Source organism: Prosopis cineraria, unplaced genomic scaffold, assembly GCF_029017545.1.
Source record: "Prosopis cineraria cultivar Desert tree isolate PC_DT_omini unplaced genomic scaffold, ASM2901754v1 PC15, whole genome shotgun sequence".
Lineage (NCBI taxonomy): Eukaryota > Viridiplantae > Streptophyta > Magnoliopsida > Fabales > Fabaceae > Prosopis > Prosopis cineraria.
Genome location: NW_026555346.1, coordinates 1,261,941 through 1,287,458, shown reverse-complemented (window position 1 = coordinate 1,287,458; position 25,518 = coordinate 1,261,941). Strand labels below are relative to the sequence as shown.

General features: G+C 35.6%; 4 protein-coding genes across 6 annotated transcripts; all 4 read left to right on the top strand.

The window, feature by feature from the left end:
• Positions 1-1,235: 1,235 nt before the first annotated feature.
• LOC129294465 (cytochrome P450 714A1-like) lies at positions 1,236-8,467 on the top strand. Its single transcript, XM_054932861.1, has 7 exons — positions 1,236-1,933; positions 3,337-3,563; positions 5,159-5,416; positions 5,472-5,482; positions 5,516-5,891; positions 5,998-6,441; positions 7,855-8,467. The coding sequence occupies exons 1-6, from the start codon at positions 1,633-1,635 to the stop codon at positions 6,421-6,423; spliced, it is 1,599 nt and encodes a 532-aa protein (XP_054788836.1). The 5' UTR covers positions 1,236-1,632; the 3' UTR covers positions 6,424-6,441; positions 7,855-8,467.
• A 1,003-nt stretch (positions 8,468-9,470) lies between these two features.
• On the top strand, positions 9,471-11,377 carry LOC129294478 (uncharacterized). 2 transcript variants are annotated; one of them, XM_054932891.1, is made up of 4 exons: positions 9,471-10,179; positions 10,310-10,368; positions 10,801-10,857; positions 10,934-11,377. In XM_054932891.1, the coding sequence occupies exons 1-4, from the start codon at positions 9,628-9,630 to the stop codon at positions 11,076-11,078; spliced, it is 813 nt and encodes a 270-aa protein (XP_054788866.1). In that variant the 5' UTR covers positions 9,471-9,627; the 3' UTR covers positions 11,079-11,377. The 2 variants fall into 2 exon arrangements, with proteins under 2 accessions (XP_054788866.1, XP_054788865.1); XM_054932890.1 differs by having other exon boundaries at positions 10,307-10,368.
• Positions 11,378-11,588: 211 nt separating this feature from the next.
• LOC129294477 (uncharacterized) lies at positions 11,589-12,918 on the top strand. Of its 2 annotated transcripts, none has more exons than XM_054932889.1 (2): positions 11,589-12,057; positions 12,368-12,918. In XM_054932889.1, the coding sequence occupies exons 1-2, from the start codon at positions 11,592-11,594 to the stop codon at positions 12,787-12,789; spliced, it is 888 nt and encodes a 295-aa protein (XP_054788864.1). In that variant the 5' UTR covers positions 11,589-11,591; the 3' UTR covers positions 12,790-12,918. The 2 variants fall into 2 exon arrangements, with proteins under 2 accessions (XP_054788864.1, XP_054788863.1); XM_054932888.1 differs by having other exon boundaries at positions 11,589-12,072.
• Positions 12,919-14,994: 2,076 nt separating this feature from the next.
• On the top strand, positions 14,995-19,250 carry LOC129294795 (uncharacterized). The gene is given in 8 exon segments (XM_054933287.1): positions 14,995-15,549; positions 15,650-15,758; positions 16,024-16,115; positions 16,236-16,252; positions 16,255-16,393; positions 16,395-16,491; positions 17,812-17,955; positions 19,015-19,250. Coding segments are annotated over 8 exon segments (1,035 nt in total). The 5' UTR covers positions 14,995-15,205; the 3' UTR covers positions 19,108-19,250.
• Positions 19,251-25,518: the final 6,268 nt, after the last annotated feature.

Genomic DNA, 25,518 nt, shown 5'->3' with positions numbered 1-25,518 from the left:
TTTCTAGACCGATGTAGGTCGTCCGATTAATTTCGATAGCAACCTCCGCTTTCTCCACATAGCTAGCCAGGTATTTATAATGAAATTACTGCCTGATTTTATAGTTCGGACGGCTCACGGCAATGTGGAAATATATTGCAGCGGCAATTTTCAGCGCAAAAGAGAAAAAGGCTGAGTAGAGATGCATGAACGAGTCACATTGAGAGGATCAGTTGTCTTTAAAGCAGTCAAAACCTAGGACCAAGGAAAACCATCGGGAGCAGATGAGTGTACCATCTTGCGAATAATTGATCGAACATATGCATGCATGTCGCTGTGATGTTCAAACACCTATAAAGTTGATAGGAATATGCCACCTAAAGTACTATATCCTGCACCCTTGAAATTCATTAATTACGTTCCTATCCCATTCTCCTAACACGTCCATAAAATTCCAACTGACCAAGAAAACAAAATCGATGATTTTATGATTCTCTTGTATGGTTGTGTTTGTGTCTGCGTGCGTGACACGTAACAATGTTATTATATCACAAATAAATATATATACAAATATTAATGACCGTCAAAAATAAGGTGATGGGATGTAAACAGGTAAGTATTTTTTTTTGAATATATGTAAACAGATATATAAATATTAATATTAGCCCGGACAAGAAAAGGAGAGCCGGTGGAAGGAAAAAAGAAAAAAGTCTTATGCTTGGAGGGAAAAGTGAAAAAAATAGAGGGGATAAATTTTCAAAAGAAGTAAAATTTTTTATTGTTTTTAAAAGCGTTCTCTCGTAATTTTTCTTTTCTTCATATTTTTCTTTCCGTCCAAATACATGATAAAAAGAAAACAGTGGAGAAGGGAGAAGGCAGCTTGTGGTAGACAAGTCCCCTGTGTCTACATGCACCCTAAACATGAATGATGAAACGAAGGCGTACATGCATGTGGATCTCTTATATGTTCTCCCTTGTCAAAATAGGCGGTGAGCTTTAGCACGCCGCCCTCAGTTCTCACACTTCTTTTCTTTCCCTTTTTTTAATGGCATCCTCTAGTCACTGTAGGGGATACAAGAGGTCCTACATACGCTGTGCATGATTAATTAAATTATTTATTTTTGATATATCTTTTAGAACTATGTTGATTTTGACAGGAAATAAAAAAAAATCAGTTAAAAACTATAAAAAAGGTTTAAACATGGTTTTAAAAAAAAAAAAATTGGAGGAGCGGGCACTAATTAGCAGAGGATATGAATAAAATTAAATCCTTACGCTCTTTCTAAAAGGGAGCATATATATCATTAGGCAAGGAGAGTTGAAACAAGTAGTGGATAAATTAATTTTTCAGAAATACACGAAACTTTGTTGAGCTACTGACAACAAAAAGCGGTCTTCATTGTATGTAGTGATGTGAAAGCGGAGGAGTCAGTCCACGGGAAGGAATTATATATTTGGAAGAAATTAAAGCCCTGGCGGGGAGAAGGACAGAGGGGACGACCAGGAATTGGGCGTATTGGAAGAGAGGCCTTTAATTTTCTAATCAAAGAGCAAACAGAGAGTGTGAGAGTCAGAGTTGGGGGTTGGGGCGGGGGGCATTATATTGAAGAATCTTGTGCATAAATCTGTGGGGGAAGAAGAAGATCGGAGTGGATGGAGGTAGGCTGGTGTTGGTGGGTCGGTGTGGTGGGGATGATGCTGAGCTGGATGGCGTACATGGTGTGCAGCGGCAGCGGGTGGGGGAAATCGGAGAGGGTGAGGAGGAAGCTGCGAATGCAGGGGATCAGAGGCCCTCCTCCTTCCTTCCTCTACGGGAATCTGCCTCTGATGCAGAAACTTCAGTCTCAGGCCAAACCCGCCTCTCTCCCCGGCCCCCACCATTCCCATCTCTTCGTCGCCCACGACTACACCTCCAACCTCTTCCCTTACTTCGAGCACTGGCGGAAACAGTACGGTAATACTACTCTTCTTCTCTTTCGTTCGCTTCTCCCGCTTTCCATTCTGTATGGGTCGACTTTTTTGGCATCACAATTCACAGATCACAGCAGCCTTTCTCTACGTTTAGTTCTCTGTTTAATTTGATAGTGTGTGAAAGTGAAAATTGGAAGGCGAAAGAGGACAAGCATGCCTGGGATGTTGACCATAACTAAAAGATATATCGGTGGGACTTTGGGACGGGGGACTGCTGCTGGCAATCATGCACACACATCTCCCCCTATTTATTTTTCAAACGCTATTGAAATGTCTTCATCCTCTCTAATAGTTTATAACTTAGAAGTCATGTTATTTTATGAGCTCCTGAATATGTTAGTTCTTCCTGGCTTCGCTTCTATGGATAAATGAATTATGAATGGATGATTGATTTTTCGGATCAAAGAAACTCTTGCCACCACTTGCCAGCTTGCTGGTACTGGGAGAGAGAGCTCAGTGTTCTGCGGTCTATCCCTCTCTGACTCCATAGTCACATGCCGGCACATATTTAAGGAGCCACGAGTCAATTATTTATATCTTTTTCAAAAAATTAATTAATTCAATAACTTAATGTCATGTTTAAATTCAGTAAGAATGAGTTTAAATTGCATTTTTATGAAGTTAATTTATAATAAAAATTACATTGTTTAAGAAAAATTTGCTTATAAAACTTATTGTTTCGTAAAAAAAAAAAGAATGAGTTTAAATTATGTATTTTGTTAAAAAGGAATATTTTGAGTTTATAGGGACTAAATTATTTGTTTATTTTTTATTAAGGATTACCTTACATTAATTATTACGCACGGAATTGTCTCTGCTTTCAACATTTTAATTTTAAAGGCAAGAAACAGGCATTGCTACAGATAAAAATGATATATAAACCTTTTTTAACTTACGAGTTGAAACATGGGTGTTGGATACAGATTTGTTGTTAATATAAAATATAAAGATAGTGTAGTTGCTGTATGTTTTACTATTCCTTAACCCCAAAAGGAGAAGAAAAAAAAAATCTGAACTGGTGAGGTCAGAGAGGACAGCACATTGCATATATTTTATTGGTGAGGTAGCAGTAGCACCGTGACATACACATGTATAAGAATAATCACCTTTACAGCTGTTGTTGCAATATAATCTTGGATAGTTACATAGCCTCCTAGGCGGCATCATCTTTGAAACAGCTTCCATAGGTTAATGGAGCGAGCCAGTGTATACAGCATTGCGGATCATTTCAGTGGGGCCCCATCAAATAAATGGATCAACGTCAAGTCCCTGTCCTTATTATCGGATTCTCGATATGAAATTTTATATCCGATTAATTAATTATTACAAAGTATATCTACAAAAGGAGGATGAGGTAACCTGCAGCACCTGCAACATGACTTGCAGGTCTACTGTACACGTATTCCACAGGGACGAAGCAGCATCTTGTTGTGAACGACCCGGAGCTAGTGAGAGAGATGAACCGGTGTCTCACTTTGGATTTTGGAAAGCCCTCTGACGTCACCAACAGGCTCGCTCCCTTGCTCGGAAACGGCATTTTAAGAGCCAATGGTCTTAGTTGGGCCCACCAGAGGAAGCTTGTTTCAGCTGAGTTCTTCATGAGCAAAGTTAAGGTGCGTGATTGATTATCCTTAATCATCTTCATATATTATACAATATCCCACGCCGTGCCCCTGAATTTGTCTTCACTTCCGTCGTGTTCCTTGATTAGATTAAACTTTATATAATATATCCTAAGAGAGGAATTGACACGAAATTAATAATGATCCATCTTTTTCTCCAGGGACACTTGCCTCTGTTAATAATGTTAGTTTTTTTAAATCTGTATGCACATGACAGGTGTGTCTGATATGTTATATTCATCGATAAAAAAAATAATTCTGACGCGACACATTCAAATTCTCCTGTTCCGCTGATTTCGTTTTATTTTCTTATTCACATACGCGCGCATATGACTGGTGTCGCTTTCCATTTTATCATACATCAATTCTAATTTAATTTGTGAATAGCACCACTCATTATAATATTATTATATTGTACATAGATGTTAATGATATATCGATCTTTTTAATGTATTTAACCAATAACCTTTTCATTAAAAAAATTTTTAAAACCCTTATCCTATTTTGGATCCACACTCTACAGACTTTATCTCAGCAAATTAAATCAAATCCGAACAAAAAGAATTCTTTATCAAGCGTGAATTGTAAAAAAATAAAAAGAATTTTTTTTTTCATACTTTTCAATTGCGGACTAAAGTTTGTGCCCTGTACAGAATTTGGATCAACTCATCATATAAATGAGCATTGAGTTCATCGTCTCTGAACTATTTAATTTAATTTTCTTGTTTCACATTTATAATTTTTCAACTGATATTTTAAAATAAACATTTATTTTTTAAAAAATGACAGTTAAAAATTGTCTTTTTTTTTTAATTTTGTATTCATTATAATAATTTTTTAAAAAAAATAAAAAAATTTATAAATCTAGACTATTCAAATTAAATTTAAACAATCTAAAAGCGATGAGCTCTTTGCTCATTTATATAATGAGCCATAACACTATTGGTTCCCCCTTGTACAGGCTAACATGGGTCTGCACGAGATTTGTTTGTGGACGCCTCACATTTTATATTATCTCGTTCTCTTGCATAAGGCCTTCTCCTGGACCAGAGATATCCCAGTTCCTCTATTATATAATGTTGAGTTGTGTTTGATTTACATATATTAATCAAATATAAATGGATAGTAAATGACAAATAAGCGTGTTATATGATACGGGGGATGACAATTTTATATGCTTCTACATCTGATCTGATCTGACAAAGCTCAATCGAAGGCATTTCAATAAAAATCCACTGGCCGATTCTGTGAGGCCATGGGTCTTGTGCGAGTGACGTGTAAATAATGTTATTGTGGTAATTAAGGTATTTCATGATTTAATGAGACGAAGGAATTCAATTCATCGATGGAAAGAGGCGCAAACCCCCCATGTTTAAACTAATGATGAGAGGAGGAAAGTCCCAGACTACCCCCTCCCCCCGCATTCATATATAATAAAAAATGTGTCATGTGTTTACTTGCGTCTGCATTTGCATTTAGTTTGCAAGGGACATTCCACTTTGAAAATTTAGAGATGTGGAAAGAGACCCATAATATTATGTATGCATACCATTTTGGTGATGTAGTGAAATGACATTATGGGGCAGGGTATGGTGGGGCTCATGATAGAATCAGCGCGGCCTATGTTGTCACAATGGGAGCAGTCAATTAACGAGGTTGGATCATCAGGAGAAGTTGAGGTTGAAGTTCAAGCAGATTTGAGGGGCTTCTCTGCTGACGTCATTTCAAGGGTCTGTTTTGGCCATTCCTATTCCAAGGGAAAAGAAGTTTTCTCCAAGCTTAGAACCATGCAAAAGGCAATGTCCAAGCAAGGCGGCTTCCTTTTTGGCCTCTCTGGGCTTCCCGTGAGCCCATACATATTCTCCTCCACTTATCTGTATCGTTAATCAATGAATGTAGTCTAAGGTCAAGTGTGTGATTGGTGATAGCAGGGGCGTGCTTAGTTTGTGGAGAAGGAAGGAGAGCGAGATGAGCAAATTAGAGAGAGAGGTAGAGTCGCTGATATGGGAGTTAGTGGAGAAACGCAAGCGAGAAGGGCGATCAGAGACAAGCTCACGTAATGGGAAGGATCTGATGCAGTTGCTTCTGGAAGAAGCCAAGAGTGATGAGAGTGTAGGTGAGGACTTGTCCAAGAAATTCATAGTGGATAACTGCAAGAACATCTACTTCGCTGGCCATGAAACCACTGCCGTTGCCGCCTCTTGGAGCTTGATGCTTCTTGCTTTACACCCTCAATGGCAATCTGCCATCAGACATGAGGTTGCTCACTTTTGCCCTAATGGTATCCCAACCGCAGATTCTCTCCCCAACCTCAAGAAGGTATATACCCACGATGTTCCCTACACTAGATACGCAATCTTTAATCTCCTACATATTATATATACGTTTAAGTTTTTCTTTTTTGTTTTTTGTTTTTAATCATCAGATGACAATGGTGATTCAAGAAGCTCTGCGATTGTATCCACCGGCAGCTTTTGTGTCAAGGGAGGCATATGAAGACATTCAAATAGGAAACCTGTTGGTTCCGAAAGGGGTTTGTGTGTGGACTCTGATCCCAAGGTTGCACAGAGACCCTGATATATGGGGACCGGATGCTAATGAGTTCAAGCCAGAAAGGTTCAGCGATGGTGTCTCCAACGCTTGCAAGTTCCCACAAGCATACGTGCCCTTCGGAGTGGGTAATCGGTTGTGCTTGGGCAAGAACTTTGCTCTGGTCGAGTTGAAGGTTGTGCTCGCCCTCATCGTCTCCCGTTTCAGCTTCTCTCTTTCAACTTCCTACAAGCACTGTCCAGCTTACAGAATGATTATAGAGCCAGGATATGGTGTGCATATCCTCCTTCACAGGATCTAACCTCCCAGTGCTGATACGGTAACTCTAGATGGATTAGCTTTGTGTTAATTACCGCACGTTTTCTTTGCTCTCAAAATTATCCCAGGGCTTGTGTTCTCCATCAAGTATTATCACAAGTATACGGATTGTCACAAGCATGAAGTTTTTCAAAGATATTATTTCCACGAGCATTTAAGTAAAAGAGAATTGAAATTTCACTATTTAATTTTGTGTTGGGTTGAATAAAATCAAATGTAAGATTTGTTTAAAAATAATGAAAATTAAATTAAAAAGTGTTGGAAAGCAATTAAAAATTTTAAAACTTTGACTTCAAGAGAGGAGAAATCTAAGATTATCTCTCCCTTTTGTATTTCATAAGACTTAAATTAAGTCATCTCAAAATAATTTTTAATAAAAATAAATGTTAGTTTAAGATTTTAATTTACTTGAATGAGATTTCTCAAGTCAAAATCAAGTATTTTTATAAATACTAAAATTTCTTAATCTCTTAAAAATAATTAGCGAAAACAAGTTTTAAGCATCAATCTTAAATTGATAGTGAAGGAATAGCAAAATATCTCTATTTTACTTACAAAACTATATATTTTATCTTCATAAATTTTAAGTCCAACATTATTTTATCCAAATTTTACATTTAAATTGGCTTTCTTAAGCACAACCAAGTAAATAAAACAGTTTAAATGATGGCTAAATATTTAGAAGCATTAAGTAAGAGATAAAATAAATATATAGATATCATTAGTTATCAAAAAAGAGGAATGATCAAGTATTAATCATGTAAAAGTTTAAAATAATTCTAGAACAAGATTACTAGCTGCTCATGTATAGAAACAAGCTTAAAAACATCATAATATTTGAAGCCCATAATAGAAAGAAGAGAGAAAGGGGAAGATAAACCAAAAAATTAAAAAATATCCACTTGAATCTTTTTAAATCTTTAATCATTAGCTAAATCTCTTTCAATGACCCCAAACCATAGTAAACTCAAGCTCCAAGACCTCTTGAAGTTGTGTCATCTTGCTACAGGTGTGGAAATAATGGGCTTATGAAACTTTAATTTTCTTTTTGCAGCTTAAAACACACAGCCTCATTTAACTCATGTACTGTAGCATGTTGTCATTCTATTGTAGCATGTGTGTAAATTTTGTGACGTGCATGTCATGGCACACTTATAATTCATGGAATTTACTTCTTTGTGCCACATACTACGGCATATTATGCATGTATTATGGCACATAGTATAAAGAATTCAATCTACACTTGTGGTCTAATATTTATTGCCTTTTCGTTTCCAATTCCATTCGTAAGTATTATTTAGCTCTTCATTAATGTCGTTACTCATAAGAGGTTACTTGAAATACCAAAAAAAATCCATGAGATCTTTCACAGATTAAATCAAGGCAAGATTCTTATGAAAATTTTTGCGTGCAGAGAAGAAGTCAGAAGCAAACACTCCTTGCGTTGCGAAAGGGGATGAACGCGTGCAAGCCACTACCAAAGTTGATTAAGGAAAAACCCAACTTGATAACGGAAAGAAATCTATCGATGGAGTTGGGCCAGAAGAACAAAGGGATTCCAAAACGTGACATTGTAAGAAACCATATTGTGGTTAGCGTCACCGTCAACTAATTGGGTTGCAAGAAGATTGTTAAGGATAATGTCAGCCCAAATCATCCCTCCCCTGCACTGATCTCTTCCCCAGACTCGCCGGCACAGAGTAAAAGACGAAGGTTCGATTTGACAGTGGATGAAGGTTCGATTGAATGCTCCGTCTTGAGCCATGGGAATCCCAATGACAGGTGAATATTGTTTGCAAGAGAGGCTATAGGTTGTAAGCTACTTAGCTAAGCATGAACGTGGATCATCCTTTGCCATAGAATGGATTCCCCATTTACCTTCAGGTCGTTCCAGTATTTATTGGATGAATAGGCAATTATTGTCTAGATCACTTGTACTTTGTTTGGTACTGTTTTAGTTTTTATCTTTCAAGGGCTCTCGCTTGCCTTTATAATAATAATAATAATAATAATAATAATAATAATAATCGGTATCCATAATATAAATATCTATAGGCTTTTTGTTTATCTGTGGCGTGGCTTAATACAAATCCATGAGTCGCGGACTCTCAACGAGCAAAACAAACCAGGGCCAACATTTAGCACATGTTTGAATTTCGTTTTTACTAGTTGAAAGATTCCTAAAAACAATTTTTTTACTTATAATTTTTTTATTAGAAATAATTTTATTCAAAACACGGTTGGTGAGACAAATTTTATGTTAAGTAATGTTTGGCAACTTTTTAGACTTAATTTGCAAATCAAAATTTACAAGTGAAAAATTAGTTTCATAGGCATAAAATCAGAGTATCTTTTAGTGCAAATAAAAAGTTTATTTTGACAATTTACAAACTGTAAATAAAAAATGCAATAAAATGCAGGAGTCCATGACTAGCATTTAGTTTACTTATTTAATTCTTTGAAAAACGCCGTCGACAATGGATTTAGCTTGAAGAGGAGACCGGTTTCAGTGCTCAGCACATGGTGCTCATTACTATAGTGAGATCTGAATCATTCAGATTTTGATCTGGATGGTTCAGATTTTAAATATTATTATATATTATATTTATTAAAATAAAAATATATAAAAATTATAAAATAATTTTAATAAATTTTTTATTTTTAATATGGCTTAGATTTAATTTAGAGGGTCTAATTTAATATTAAAATTTTTATAATTGATATATATTGATTATCTAGATGTACTCTGCACAGGCCATATTACAGTTAATCTAGCCTGTGCAGAATACATGTGAATAGTCAATATATATTAATTATAAAAATTTTAATATTAAATTAGACTCTTTAAATTAAATCTAGGCCATATTAAAATAAAAAATTTATTAAAATTATTTTATAATTTTTATAATTTTTATTTTAATAAAAATAAAAATAAAAATATATAATAATTTTTTAAATCGATTCAAACTTCACCACAGTTATGAGCACCACCGAAACCGGTCTCCTTGAAGAGTAAAGGCTTGCGGGCGCAAGTCCATCCTACTCGGACTCAACACCCAAGCATGCCACTGCTTGCCTATCCTCACGAGTCACGAGAGAGCTTTGCCACACAATCAGTACGACGAACTCTCTCTTTCTCCAGCTTGGCGAAAACCTCCCCGTCCCCATCATCAATATTCAGAGAGACATGGCAGTAACGGGAGTTACAGTTCGTATGAAGATTCAGATGCAGTCAGAGAAACAACAAATGAAGGGTTTTCAGTCCGCCTGCATGGAATTAAGATGGATCAGAAGAAGAAGCACCCAAACCTCACAAATTAATAGAAAGCTGCGAAGCCCAACAATTAGGTCGCCTTTTCCGATTTACATTTCTACGGACCCAAAACATATCGATCTTCACCAGCTTCAACAACTCTATGCCAATTGCAACCACTCGTGCTACAGGTTCCCCAATTATGTGGACGCCCATGGCTGCGTCGAACCCGTCGATATCCATAAGCTCCACGTTGCTCTGTCTCACAGCGCCGTGCTTGTCTCCGTCTTCTGCAAACCTCACCATATTGTTGATGAAGATAGGGGTGGCGATTCCACTTCCTCTGCGGATTCGTCGAAGATGATTATGGGTGTGGCGGATTTCTTGCAAAGCATGACGCCGGTTTCAACCTTCGACGGTCAGCTGGTGGGCTTTGGCCGTGCCATTTCTGATTGTGGCCTTACCGCTTCTATCTACGATGTGATGGTAACAATTACTGACTTTCCATTACTGAAAGTTTAAACACGCGTGTCTAAAAGAACAAAATTATCGTGAACATTTGATTTTGAGAAGTGGTTTGATCCTGCGCGATGCTAAACGTGCTTCAGCACAGCAGGTAATTCCTTCCCTGCGGAGATTGGGAATTGGCCGAATGATAGTTAAAAAAATTGTGAGGTATATATTTTTGCTCTCTTTTCTGCAATTGTTTAACTGTTTAATGTTAATCTGAATACTTTTCGAGAATCGAGATTGAGTTGCTTCACAAATTAGGCACTTTCAATCATCACTGCATATTTGACTGTTTTCTGAACATACTTCAACCATAGTACCTTGAGCTTGTTGCGGGGTAGTGATTGTTGGTTTTCAATTATTATTGGGATCACAAAATGGTAGCTCCTTATCTTGATTTCATCGATCATCAAGTTAACGTATTTTTAGTTATTTGATTTCACTATGTATTAGGTTCTGCGAAAAATGCAAGCAGGATGATGTTTTGACTTAACCGAGCAAGTTTTGGCTGTCTCTTGGCTCTTTACTCTTTCTCTAATCTGGCGATGAAACTCTTAAATCTCCCGGAATCTTAATATCACCACTTCCTCTTTGTAGGATGCTCACAAATAGAGACATTTATGACATAGCAGCTATTTGTACAGAGAATGAGAGGTATTTAATTGATCCTTCTGGAGCGCTTAGTCCTATCCTTTTATGGACTGCAATTCATAAGCAAAACTTTTGTCAGGTTATTCTTTAGGGCATGTGGATTTGGAGGTGACATTTTGGGCTCTACTACCATGATGTACACGAGGGCTACATTACCAACGACCCAGCTAGGTGAATACGACGTTAGACGCATAGGCCGAAAGCAGAAATCATGTAATGAGTGAAGTCTCACTACAGAAAACAGAAATAAAACTGCAGAAAGCAAAAACAAGATCAGCACAGCTCAACGAGAAATTTTCAATAATTGGCATCTCTATTTTTATTCATTCTTCTTGACAGGTGTAAAAAATAGTCTCATTTGACATGGGAAGAGGGAGTGAGTCATTGAGCAACTGCAGGAAGAGGGAGCCCTATGGTTCAATGTAAATGTGCTAGAAATTGAAGGTTCCTGGGGAAATTTCTTTGTACAGATTCTTGCCAATTCTTTTGCATGTGACCAATTTAATATTTCCCATTCACCGTAGTAACAGATTCCTGCTTGTTTGTGATGCATTTAGTAGGCGGGATGTAACGCTAATGTTAATAAGGATTTTAATTTTCCCAGCAGCAAAGGAAAGTAGGCTTTGGAACAATGCAAAGCATATTCTTTTTCTCTTTTCCTGTTCAAACCTTATTGAAGGAGGAATTTTTGGAGCAAGGATCTCTTTATTATCTTGTTTTCCTTCTTTGAGCCTTCTATGGGGAAAATCTGGGTTGAGGTAAGCCTCGTATCTGCTCATGGGCTCGGGCGTTCACCCTCGTTTTGGAAGCGTCAATGGTTTGCCGTTGGATGGATCCATCCTAACTGCAAATACTGCACTAAGGTTGATGATTCTGGGAGTGAAAATCCTGTTTGGAAAACCAAGTTTGCCGTTCTGGTTGATGACTCTGAGTCCGAGATCAACATCCAAGATCTAGTGTTGAACGTGGAAGTTCACAGTATAGATCCCATATTCCTCTCGGAAAATATTTATGGATCTGCATCTGTTATCATCAAAGAGTTTCTAGCGAAGGAGGTTCCAAATTCTGGGGCTTCTGTAAGGCCAGGGAATGAGGAAGTTTGGAGCTACCAACTGCGAAAGAAGGATTCCGACAAACCACGAGGCTTCATTGATATTTCAATTCGTGTATTCGAGGAAAAGGAATATCAAAATTCGAATCCAGGTGTAAAATGGAGAGGTTTTCCCGTCATCCACGCTGCAGCTAATTTCTGGCCATACCTTTTGATACAGAAAATTTACCTTCTGGTGTTTGTAAAGATGCATGCTTCAACCACGTGATCTTTGATTCCCCCCCCCCCCCGCCCTTCTAATCAAAGTTAAATTTTTTTAAAACCATAAAACTAAGATGAATCAAGATTGAGGTGGAGGCATGTATTTTTGGCTAGCAAAAGTACTGCCTTTTATGTTTGAATCTTAATCCTTCTCTTGTTCTCACCTATCCCAATCTGAAGCATTTGGAGTTTGTCGTGTAGGAAAGGAGAGAGGCAACTTGACTGCAGAAAATGGATCAGGGGACGTGTATTGGCGGCATTCGCCTCTGGCTTCACTCCAACGCCAGAAGAATGAAACACAGAGCAACGTTCCCTGCTCGTATCCAAGGCAGTTCCCTGCAAACGATTCTGACACTGACCTATATGGGGAGGGACCCAGTTACGAACGACGTAAAACTCCTTCTCCACCACCCCCACCTTCAAATGTTGGTTATATACCCACTTTTCTCCCCAGAAATGATTCTTTGCCATCATCATCGCCTAGGGCAAAACCTCCTGAGAATGTACCTCCAGGGTTGGCAATGGGAGCTCTGTTATTTGGGGATGACTTCATGTCTGGATTTGACGTTCCTCCGGGCCTTGCCTCCGGTAGACTTACCATACCCACTGTTCCTCCTTCCTGAACAAACATCAAACTGCTTCTGTCATAAATATTACTTGTTCTTTCCTAGAATTAATTAATGCCAGTTTACTAACCGAGCTTATAGAAAAATTCTCCTATGCTATGAATGATCAGTAGCTACGTTCAATCACCTCAATCTGGTGTTCCGAAGTTCAAGTCTAATGCAAGAATGTTGATGGATGGATAGTAATATCTAGTCTTCAGTGAGAGTGCAAACGAATCAATTAACCTGAAGCCACCCAAGGATGTGGGCCGCCTTCTGTCTTTTCCTAATTTACTACAACTAGGCTTAATTAAATCCCTGTACAGCACTTCACATTATAGCCAATAATTTGGACGAATTGAGTTTATTTATATAAGATTCAATTTAAGTTGAGCTTATTTAAATTGAATTTAAAATATTATTTTTTATAAAAAGCTTATATAATTAAACTTGACTCTAATACCTTTGGGTTTCGGGCTTATTTAGACCGGCCTGAATATCTGAAACTTTTTTAAAATTTTTTTCTCTATTTTGTGAACCAATTTTAAATTTTAGATAATTTTATTAAGTATAAAATATTATTTTAATTTTAAAAGAATAAAATAAAAAATAATAACTTATTAATTTTGTACTTAAATAGCTCAATTATTGTTTTGTTATGTTATGTGTAATTTATTCATGAATATTTTATTTACTTGTAAATTAATGTCTTAATTTTTTAAATATTGTTCTTATCATGGTCATATATAAATATTTTATATATTTTAATTAAATTATATTATTTTAATTATGATTAAGTCAATCTTAATTCAATTACGGTTAGACCATTAATTTAAAATTATTGCACCAATTAATTCAAAGTTTTTCATAAATTTTGGATAAACTGTATTTTTATTTTTAAGAATATGAAAAAATTAGCCATAATTATATTGTATAAAATAAAATTATTTAATTATGAGTAAAATACTACTTTATAATTGATTTTTTAACTTTTTATATTGCTTAATACCTACATACTTTTATTCTAGTTTATGATTAATTTTTAATCAGGTTTGACATAAATGATAACTAAATAATCATTCAAAAATATTATTTTATCTATTATGTTTATCTAGTAGTAAAATTGAGAATTTGTATATATCTAAATTTTATTTTTAAAATTATTTTTAATTTTAAATTATTTTATTCTATTAAAATATAAAATATATTTTTTGGATATGTAAATGATGTATAGAACTAAAAAAAAATTTAAAAAAAATGAGTCTTTAAATATAAAAATAAATATTAAAATATATTTTAAATATTATTTTGAGATATCTTATTGATTAAAATAATGAAAATAGAAAATTATAAATATTTTTAATTTTTTTAAAAATAGCTATAGTAATGTACTCAAATATATGATATTTTAATATAAAATGACATAAAATTTAAAGAATTAATTAATATTTATTATATTTTGTATATATTTTTTAAACTATTTTTCTATTTAGTGATTTGGGCTAGTAAGCTTAAACATTAAAAATTATTATTTTTCAAACTCAATCTTAATTTTTTTTCAACAGGTTTGAGTTATTCCGTCGGACTTAACTTAAATTACTGACTTTAGATCTTGAATCTCAAAGAATTGCATGCAAATCTCTACAAACAGTAACCAGTGTTTATGTATATTGATTTTTATTAGGATCACAAGTTAATGGTTTTTTTTTTTGGGGAAAACTTACAGATAAATTTGCCATAACGACAAACTAGAGTCACTAATAAACGGTTGATAATCATCAATGTCTATCTGTATAAAATATAAAAATGATTAGCGATACATGAAATCCTTTAGTTTCAAATTGTTTAGGATTGTGGGAAGTATGTCACGAGTTCCACATCGGGGAACTTCACAAGTATTGTGAGGTTTATAAGTGTGAGGGACTTTCTCACCCAATAGGCTAGTCTTTTAAGATGGGTTCTCCCTTTGGATTTGTGCTCGTCACATTGGTGCTTTCGTTGAGAGTTCGGTGTCACGGAAAGGATTATCCACAGAGGATTCTGACTGATAGAAGGCCGAGTGAAGTGCTGTGGAGTGAAGCCGCCGAGGACGTCGGCTCTTGACGGGATGACATTGTCACAAGTCCCACATCGGAGAGCCTTGTGAGATTATAAGTGTGAGGGCTCTCCTACCCAACAAACTAATCTTTTAAAATGACTCTCTCTTTAAACTTGTACTCGGAGTATGTCACAATTCCTGTGCGATTGGACCTCAGGCCGTTGAAAGAAGGGGGAAAAAGCGATTGGATCATACAGCATCACACCTTGAATTAAGATTTAGACCACCTAGACACAATATCGGCTTAGACATTAGACTGCATAATATATATGCGAGCGTGCGTGCGTGCGTTAAACATCCGTGGTTTCGAAGAGCAAAACTCCGAACCCAATAGAAATGGAAGCTCTTTTGTGCAGAAAATTGGGTGATCCGACTGTGTCTGCACAAGATAATTCTAGCCCAATATATGTCTCGAAAAATCACCCTATTCCTGAGTTGGATTCTCCCACTTCTGTAAGAGTTAGAATCAAAGCCACCAGCTTGAATTTTGCAAATTATTTGCAGATTCTGGGTAAGTATCAAGAGAAGGCTACTTTGCCATTTATCCCAGGTTCCGATTTTTCTGGCTTCGTTGATGCCGTTGGCCCCAAAGTTTCCAATCTCAGAGTCGGAGACCCTGTTTGTTCCTTCGTTCCCCTTGGGTCTTTTGCTGAATTGATCGTTGTAGACCAGAGCCAACTGTAAGATTCTGCTCAATTTTCCCTTTTGCTCTTCATTGCATTTTATTGTTAATTTTAGAACTCTTCTAAGTCATGTGCTTAATGTTCGTTAACTGTCAAGGTTTCGCGTTCCCAAAGGTTGTGATCTGGTTGCTGCCGGGGCTCTTCCAGTGGCTTTCGGTACTTCACACGTTGCACTCGTCCATAGAGCTGGATTGACCTCTCGTCAGGTATCTGGCTATCTTCAAGTTTGAAAATTCACAGGTTGAACCATTTATTGGAGACTAGTTGACCTGACTAATCATGATATGTCAATACGACTTTGTATGTACGTTTTGATCCAGCATGTATACCCATGAGTTTTAAAAGTACCCTCAATTCAGTTCTTCCTATGGTTTGCTTCTGCCAGTTTAATGCTATTGCCTATTCCTCTTTACATCTTTGATTGTTGTATATGTGTCCGATGGTATAGTAAAATAGATTATGGAACTATAGGTATTGCTGGTTTTGGGTGCAGCAGGAGGTGTAGGCCTTGCAGCCGTACAAATTGGAAAAGCTTGTGGTGCCATTGTCATAGCTGTCGCTAGGTAGTGAATTGTTTTAGTTGATGATAAATGTAACAGTTGACAAGCATTTCTCCATCTAGTAATGGCACATTTACTTAGTATCTCTAGGAGTTTAGTACTTCTAACACAATATGATTGCAGGGGAAGTGAAAAGGTGAAGCTTTAAAATCACTTGGTGCTGATCATGTGGTGGACTTGGCTGGTCAAAATGTCACTCAGAGTGTCAAAGAGTTTCTCCATGCTCAAAAGCTCAAAGGGGTTGATGTCCTCTATGACCCAGTTGGAGGCAAGCTTACTAAGAAACTATGAAGCTTTAAACTGGGGAGCTAAAATTCTGATCATTGGGTTTGCAAGTGGAGAAATTCCTGTCATCCCTGCTAATATAGCTCTTGTCAAGGTACGTCAAGAAGAAATTTTAGACTCATTGTTCACTGGATGACTTTTTGCTTGTCACTTATGATCTTGCTTTATCAAACGCAAATAGTTTGAATTCTAAAATCAAGTTGTGGAAGGAAGGATTTGAAATCAGCCTAGAAATTAAAGGGGAGCAAGCCTGATGCCTCACAAATTGCAATCAAAACTGATTTAACCTTCTTTTGTTCATTTCTTCCCTTGTTTTCTTCCAATATGGTCACTTGAGTCTCGATGTTATTCTAACTCCTGTTGTTAAGTTGCTGTCTGAGGCTTTAAATTAGTTGGTACAAGAAAGGGCTTTATGTGACCTGTGTCCCGTCTGGTGCATTTTCTATCTTATGTGACCTTGTGTGATTGTATCTGCCATTTAATTGCGCGTGTTTAGAAGAAACATGGGATGGCTTGGTATTATGAAGAGTATAGGATATATAGTAAATCTCTTGTTTTCTTATAATGAAATAATTTTGCAGAAGATACTCCTTGCTGGGTGTGGTTATAAAAGTTGTTAACCGGGACTTCTTAGTTAATAACATTTATAAAAACTTGGTAAATAATAAAGCACAAAAACATCATACAATCCATGTAGCCGACCCACCTGGTAGGGTAAGCTTGTCATCATTGTTGTGGTACTCCTTGCTGGGTGTGGTTATATCTTATATCTACTAATCTTGAGGGAAAATTACAATTTGTGAAGCAATGCTCTCTTGCTGTCTCACATTTACCATGTAATTTAATTTGTTTGCTTGAGTTACATTCTCCTTGTCGTATCCAGAAAACTTAAAAATTATATATATCAATATCATTGTATTTGGTTTTTCTATCTTCTCCTTCTAAACAAGGATGATGAAAAAGCATTGTGGAGTACAGGGGTTACATTATTTTACGGAGCCAATGCGGCACAAAACCAGCTGTCAGACTTTCCAAATGAAAAGTCTATGCTCTGCCACAGCACTAGTTCCTGTCTGGCTACTGTGAAACGCTTATTATTTGTATCCTTCATTTTTAGTGGCTATGATGTCTTATATTTATTTATATTTAAGGGAAAATATAACTTTGGGTCCCAGTACTTTGGTCGAATTTTGTTATAGGTCCTTGCACTTTTTTTCAATATTCTAAATCCTTACATTTTGTTTTTTGATGTTTTAGGTCCTTCCATGAGCAGTGTTATAGGAATGTAGAACACGGAAAAATAAAATTGTAGTGACCTAAAACATAAAAAAAATGAAGAAACTTATAGCAAAATTTGAGCAAAATATAGAGGCCCAAAATTTTATTTTCCCTATATTTAATGTTGTTGTGACAGAACTGGACAGTGCATGGTCTTTACTGGGGTAGCTATAAGATACATCGGCCAAGTGTTCTTGAAGATTCTGTCAGGGAGCTACTTTGCTGGCTGGCAAGAGGCTTGATTTCTATCCACATTTCTCATTCCTACCGGCTTGAAGAGGTCAGGATTTTTTCCATTGTGCGCATTTGTTCTTTTAATTTGAGGTCTAACCTTGGCTAAATGGAGTCGATCCCCCTAAATGTTGCCAGTCGCGTCATTAGATCTTCCTAGGTTCTGTTAAGAAACATACTATTACAGGTTGGATAGCAATTCTCTAGAAGAAACTTTATTGCCTGATTTCTTAATTTAGTGAATTGCTCCTGAAATCCCTAATGAATAAACATGAAGTGAATTGAGAGAGGAGGTCAAACAGAGGAATAATTTGACTTTATTCTATCATCACGGTAGCAGAAGATTATGAGAAAATTGCAAGTTTTTAACTATACTTGTTTGCTTTAGTACCCACTTGTCTATCAAAGGGTGGGTGTTTCAGGGAAAACGTTTTGAAGGCCAAAGATGTCAGCATTTCTTTGCACTCACTGTTCCATTTCCCCACTTTTCTCCATCTGATGTGGACTCCGTGATGTAGGAAACTAGTACTCTTGTCCTTCGTAGCAGCATGCCATATAGTAATAGTATGGACATGACACCTGGTGTCAAATTGAGGTCCATCAAACTACGCTGCACATTTATACAGTGCAAACATATTAAGATAAAACTATGAATAGCACTGGAGTATTTTTGCAGTCTAGGCAGTACTTTTTGACATTAAATCTGGAAAAGCGTGAAAAGCATCGGAAGGTATATTATATAAATTATGATCCCAATCCCGTAGCTGAATAGATTCTTGAGATTTATTGTTTCATTAAGCTAAATCAGTGAGTAGCTAATATTTAGGACATTTGGACTGAGTCATGGTAATCATATCTTGCAATGGAGATGAAGTTGAAGAAGACAAAGTGGTTATGGATCTGTGGGATAGATATCTTGTAACCTCAACGAAATATGATAGTTGCATGTAAATCTATGCTGGATGTTTGTAATGGCTAGTTGATTTCTGCCATCCCTTTGAATGTTTTTAACATTAATCTCTCTCTAATATTATCAGTTAAGATATAACATACAAGGAATATCTATGTTCTTAGGAATTAACGATTTTGAAATGATCTGTCCTTGCAGGCCAACCTGGCTTTTGCTGCTATCAGAGATAGAAAAGCTATTGGGAAGGTGATGATTGTTTTTGATGAGAAACGTCCCATATCAAAGCTGTGACTCCGCTAACATTGAAGGACTTTGCCTAATTTGTGGTGCCCTTTGATGCCTGGATAACATTTTCCAATAAATGTGTGGGGCAGCACTTTGCTCCACTGGTGATATGCTGCCTGTTAAAGATGCTCATACCTCATTTTTAGTCATTGTCTGATGAAGTCTAATAATCATATATATATATATATATATAGAATCAAAATTACTGTATAATCCATGTTTGCCTCGTAAAATATGCAAATTTATTTTAAAATGCAGAGGGCCTTTTTTTTTTTTTTTAGGCAAAGAGGGCCAAAATCCAGTCTCTTCTGAAATTAACTCTGCACGGGAATTTTAGGCTGTGGCTTGATCGACCCCTGGTCTATACCCGGCTTCGACCTGGTTTTTAATTCGGCCTGTTAGTCGGGCGAAGTGGAATTACAACTCTTAAAATTGTAAAGTGACCCATTTCTAGTTTTTCTATTTTTAATTATAATATTATTATTTTTTTGTTTTTTTCAGGCGAGGATTAGCCTATAAATGGGTAAATGTATGTCTATAATAAAAAGAGATAATTGCTGAAAAGTTTCTGTTCAGCAAATTTATTGTGCAAAAAGATCTGAGATCATTTAAAGGACTAACGTCCTTTAGGGCAAATAGATATGCAGAGGAAATGAATAAATTGCTCTTAAATGAAGACATGCAGTAAATTTCTGAGTATCACAAGAATATGTGCCTGAAAATATATTAATAGAAGAAATTTTTGAAAACATGGAGGGTGCATGGGAGACAACTTGCAAACATGATTTCTTCAGTGTTCATAAATGAAAAATGCATAAGATTAAAAAATTTGCATACGGCGAAGAAGATTGTACGTGTGAAGGATAACTTGCACATACTATTTTTCCAGTGTGTGTTGAATTTTTTTTTTTTGAGTAAAAAAAAACTTCATTCATAAAAAAGTAAACAATTATAAACTAAAGGAAAAAATAAGAAAAAAAAGACAAAGGACCCTCTAAGGAACCAAAAAGAAGCCTAATGAGGGGGCAAGTGATACAAGTTAAAATCACAAGAGACACTATGTGCCAACTTAGTAAAATAGTTAGCACCCTTGTTGTTTTCTTTGTACAAAAAATGAATATTAACATTTCAATTTCTAATTAAAAGCCTTCTAGTAACCTGTATTATATCGTAGAAGGGATGGTAACTGTGATTGTTCCTGTGATAGTGAAAATAGGGTACACCTTATCACAAAATACCTTCACAACTCTATATCCTTTCTTCCAGCATAAATTTAACCCATAAAAACTCTCATAAATTTTCATAATGCCAGTAGAAACATGGTCCAGCTTTTGATTAAAACCAAAAATCCAATTCTCAGTATTGTCTCTCAAAATACTACTACCACACGCTCATCATTAAGAACAAACCCGTCCATCTCTAATCTAATTGCATCCATTCCCAATTGATGAGGATGATTAGCAAAATAAAGACCTTTATGATTTCTAACTTGAGTAAGAATCTCCGTATTAGCAACCACTTTGAAGAGAAAAGAAAAGGAGTCTTTCATAATGTCTTCTTTCTTCGCTTGAAAGGTAGTCTTGCATTAACTTTTAAATATTTAAACAATACAAGTAAAAAGAACGTTCCAAGAAACAAATTCCATAAAATGATTACCAACGTGAACTTTTAAATTTCATAATATCCACTTTCTTCTATTTAAGTTAAAAATTTATCCATAACATCTAGTTGTACATATTCATTTCACTATTTTTTAGCATGCGGACAGTCTTTGATGGAAGAAACACGCATGTTTCTTTTGTGTGTATGATACGTAATCTTTCTTCCATCGCATGCATGTTTTTCAACGGCATGCATTTTTCTTCCATGACCATTAAATAAATCATCTTCAAGTTGTCTTCTATATATGTAAGCCTTCTTTAACATCATGGAATGCTTTTTTCCATGTTCTAAAAATTCTCACCCATTAACGTCTTTTACAAAAATTGTTTCTTTCTCCGCAAAGTTACATGTCTTCAGGAAGAATTGTCTTCTTTCAAGAAAATTTGTTTCTTTTTATCGAAAAGTTTAATTTTATGTTTCAAGAAAATTGTAATCATATTCTAAAAAATTATCCATGTTTTCATTTAGGGCAATTTCATCATTTTTTTCTCATATATATTTTCTAAAAAAATAACAGTAAAATCTCTTTAAATTATATAAATGATAATTTAATCCTTTAAAATATCATAATTTATTAAAAATAAAATAAATTTATATAAATGATTAAATTATCCTTATTAAAAATAAAATAATTGTAAGTTTTATTTAAATAATTATAATTTTTTTCTTGTATTCGCAACAATATAATAATAAAAACAGTTTCGCATGTCAAATTTTTAATATTATTATATGAGCAATTTAATCATTTACATAAATTCATTAATAATAATTTTTTTAAAAAAATTCAAAAATTATAACATTTTAAGAGATCAGATTGTTATTTATATAATTTAGAGAGATTTATTATTATTTTCTCTATTTTTCGATCCTAGCTAAAATCATTTGGTCATTTTGTACAATAAATTTGGGTTCCTCCTTTTAGTAGAAATCATGAATATTTTACGTGACGTGATTGATGGGAGTCATTCACTGATGACTGAACTGCATATAGTAATATAGCTGTATTTCACCGATGCATGCTTCAATAACCTTGCGGCGCAAGAGACGCGTTATGGCAAGCGGAAAGAACAGGAGCCTGTCATATGATTGTGCAGGGGATCGGACGAATATGGATGAGAACAACTTAAGAAAGCTCCAGCTGACAGCATGTGAATGAGACAAACACATCATGAACCACACCATTCGAATGCTGTGGAAAACAGACAGCATAATCCCCAAGGATTTGCCGGAGTTTCGTATGATGAAGCAACTTCAGATCCAGAGTGGCAGAGCAGAGAGTCACCAACATAAGTAGTCGTGCGCTTGTGAACAACGACGGTGGTTGCACAAACCTCAGACCCAAAAATAACTTCAGCAATGCATCTGGTCTGAATTGCGGAGAAGCTGTCAGTACATGCTGGAAATTGAAGTGATGAGGCGATACTATGTAATTTCTGTCAAAACAGAAAAGAAAATATTACCCATATTACTTACGTGGAACAATGAGGGAAGGAAGATATGAAAGAAAACGTAGGGACTAGCAAGGGCAAGGAAATTCTACCAGTTAGTGATTATCAACTGTACTCAACGCCAACAATTTGAGTATATCGACATGTTTCAACTTCTTATTCAGCAGTTTCTTAACTGGGCACTGCTAAGCTTGATTTCAACTACCAAATGCCAAGCAATTACTCATAGCGATGCTGATTTAGAAATTCAAAATATGGATGCAGGTGATAAAAGGACATTTATAATGAAAGTCAAGTAGGATTTGGATTCGATGACTGTACTTAATACAGGTACAAATATATTTGTACTATTGAATCATTAAAGTTCAGATTAACGATTAAGATAAATTCACTTATTTATTAATCTTAAATAAAGTATAAATTCATAACAGTACAAATCCATTAATATACGTATTATTTATTATTCTCTGATGAGCTTCAGTTCTAGGCAATTCCTTCTTCAAAAACTGCTAGATATATGCACACGAGTCATCGTGTGATGGTAAAATTGACAACACTGATTTTGTTAAACTAACATAAACGTGTTAACTCCTACAACCAATAAAAAATATGGAATACATGTCGAGCGAGAGACCAAATGGAGAATTGCTTGTCCTATTTTTCATGGATGATGTGCGCGCGCGCGCGGCCGGGAACGTACATGACTCAAATTAGTCTGATCTGCACCTCTCCATTTTCAACCTAGCTATTTATACTCTCTCTCTCTCTATATATATATAGTTGCTAACTTCTGATGGACATGCCAATTGTTTAATTGCAACTTGATTCTCTATTTGCTATACATGAACAGTGAACAATTATCATATCCATAATCTGATCTGGAAATCCGAGTCCATTTTAAAATTTTCCCTTCTTTTGAGAGGACTTTCTATGTTATACACAGTTACGCGCGGGGACAAAATTCAGAATCCACTTGAAGAAGATAGGAACTTGAGCTTTATCCAGAGCATATCCGGATTTCATTTGTCAGTACCAATATGCACCACCTATTTCCAGGTCACATTTTGCACGAATTCATATATATTTTTTGTGGCGGGTAGTGGCACGAAAAAGAAGACAGAATCATGCATTGTTGGGTAAGAACCCATTATCAACGTCTGTGAAAATTGTGCAGGCGCAACTTCTCGAGGAGGTGTCTGTTGGAAGTCTTGAATAAATTTTAGAAAATTATACTATATTAACTGATTAACCTGTAACTCAGAATGTGGAACTCAGGAGAGTGCATGTGGATATTTCCACAAGTAAAACAAACATGCCTTGGAAAATGAAAGAAAATAAGATCAGTTGTTCTCAGTGCGCTCCCCTCTTGTGTGTGTGTGTGTGTGTGTCTGAGCATATATATATATATATATATATATGATCTGCGATCTGATTCCACAAGGACCAGCTTCAACTTCTGTCTGCTGATCAGGGTTTAAATATATATAATATAGCTGTGCATATATCTTCTGAAATCTCCCCGCACTCCACAGTAACTATATACATATATATTGAATTTGCAACGAATGAAATACAAAATATATTCAGTAGAAAATAAAGTCCAAAACTCCTGATCATATATATATATATATATATGATACCGTACGTTGGTGATCGGCAAGATAGATATTTCTTAATTAAAACACTGCTTTAGCAGGACCAAAAGCAGATAAGGCGAAGTGAATTGATACAAGTAGTCTATTATACATTTACACGGACAAAATTAAACATGCATGTGCTCCAGAAAAAGCGGATCAATCAATCAGCAGAAAAGGTGAAAGCGCCAAGTATGGCTACCTACCTAGGTACGTCTCCAGCTTCCTGAGTTGCAATTTACAAAGCAAAATTATAATCATCTTCATCTTCGACTTTTGAACTGTTCATACATGTCAATGGATCTCCATTGCCTCATGCTATAACTCTCTTGCAAAGAGTATTCTAAATTCCAATATAAATGACAATTTCATTTTTATTGTTATTCATAATTTCAATTAACTTCTAATTTAGTTCACGTAATATTTAAAAAAATGTCAGTATGCAAGTGTAAAATTTATATAAAAAAAGGTTACAATTTTCATATATAAGCCGCGAACAGCATAATTCATTTTTATATTCTGTGCAATAAAAATACGGGGACCATCCATCTAACAGTACAACGAGAAAAGTTTAACAATAAGAACTAAAATAAAATCTATTGAATTATAATAAGAAAATTAAAATTATTAGAAATATTAATAAGCCAACATAAATTGCTAAATCTTGGGCACGGTGGTTAACGTACTTACAAGGTCGAAGAAGTAGATGAAGATTATGAAACATCGACACTAGAGTGCGTGCCTTGAGAAGTTTTAGTGAAGAAGGAGGGTGATGAGAAGAGAAAGAGAAATCAAGGAGCTCCCTTCAGTCCAAGCACAGAGAAAGAGGGAAGCAAAATATCTGCTGCTTCATTCACACAATCACAGTAGCAAAACGATCTAGCTTAATCCTACTGAGTATGTGTATGAATGACTCAGCAGTTACTTCAGCAACCCTTCATTCTTCATCCATGAGTGGGCTGAAGGAAGCTCCTACTTTTCGCCTCTTATGTCTCCTCTCACAGACATGCTTTTATATCCTTAACCTGTTTAGCATAAGAACTTAGTATTATGTCATGACCTCAGCTGCATGATCTAAAAGATGATAAAACAAACTAGCTAAATCAATTGATGAAAAGGCTCAAACAAAGGCCATTTGCTCTCTTATATGTATGAAGGAATTATTAGCTGAGTATTAATTAACTTCAAAAGAGAAAAGTAGGAACGTTTGAGAAGGATTTTATATAGGGAAATAAGATGAAAGGTTAATTACAAGAAACAGCAGCAGGCCATAGAGAACTCTTTTGTCACAGCAAGCTAAGATTTTAATTATGATCTCCAGTGCATGGTATGAACATGAATTATTCTAAATTACTAGCTAGTTAGCTGGCCCTGATGAAGGAATTCCTCCGCAGAAGAAAGAATTAGCTTGTCAAAGTAAGATTTGCAAGAATTGCCGCATAGAAGCATGAAAATACTATAAAAGAACACTTGAAGAAGGTCTAAATAAAAGCAACCTGAAAAAAAGAAATAGAAAGTCAAGCTAGCTAGGGGCACCAAGAAGAAAGAAAGGCAGGAGGGCATATATCAGCAAAAACACATATCGATCGTAATGACCAACAAGCTAACTGACGAGAGCATATCAAAGTTAGTTCATGGCATCACAAAATAGTCAAACTATATATGCCATTCTA

Bases quoted from the DNA above. Each gene is read 5' to 3' on its own strand.
- LOC129294465 (XM_054932861.1), top strand. From the start codon at position 1,633: ATGGAGGTAGGCTGGTGTTGGTGGGTCGGTGTGGTGGGGATGATGCTG. The intron at 3,564-5,158 runs GTGCGTGATTGA...ATTATGGGGCAG, and splicing joins TCTTCATGAGCAAAGTTAAG to GGTATGGTGGGGCTCATGAT. The intron at 5,892-5,997 runs GTATATACCCAC...TTTAATCATCAG, and splicing joins CTCTCCCCAACCTCAAGAAG to ATGACAATGGTGATTCAAGA.
- LOC129294478 (XM_054932890.1), top strand. From the start codon at position 9,628: ATGGCAGTAACGGGAGTTACAGTTCGTATGAAGATTCAGATGCAGTCA. The intron at 10,180-10,306 runs GTAACAATTACT...GCTTCAGCACAG, and splicing joins CTTCTATCTACGATGTGATG to CAGGTAATTCCTTCCCTGCG. The intron at 10,858-10,933 runs GTATTTAATTGA...AACTTTTGTCAG, and splicing joins ATTTGTACAGAGAATGAGAG to GTTATTCTTTAGGGCATGTG.
- LOC129294477 (XM_054932888.1), top strand. From the start codon at position 11,592: ATGGGGAAAATCTGGGTTGAGGTAAGCCTCGTATCTGCTCATGGGCTC. The intron at 12,073-12,367 runs GTTTTCCCGTCA...TTTGTCGTGTAG, and splicing joins TCCAGGTGTAAAATGGAGAG to GAAAGGAGAGAGGCAACTTG.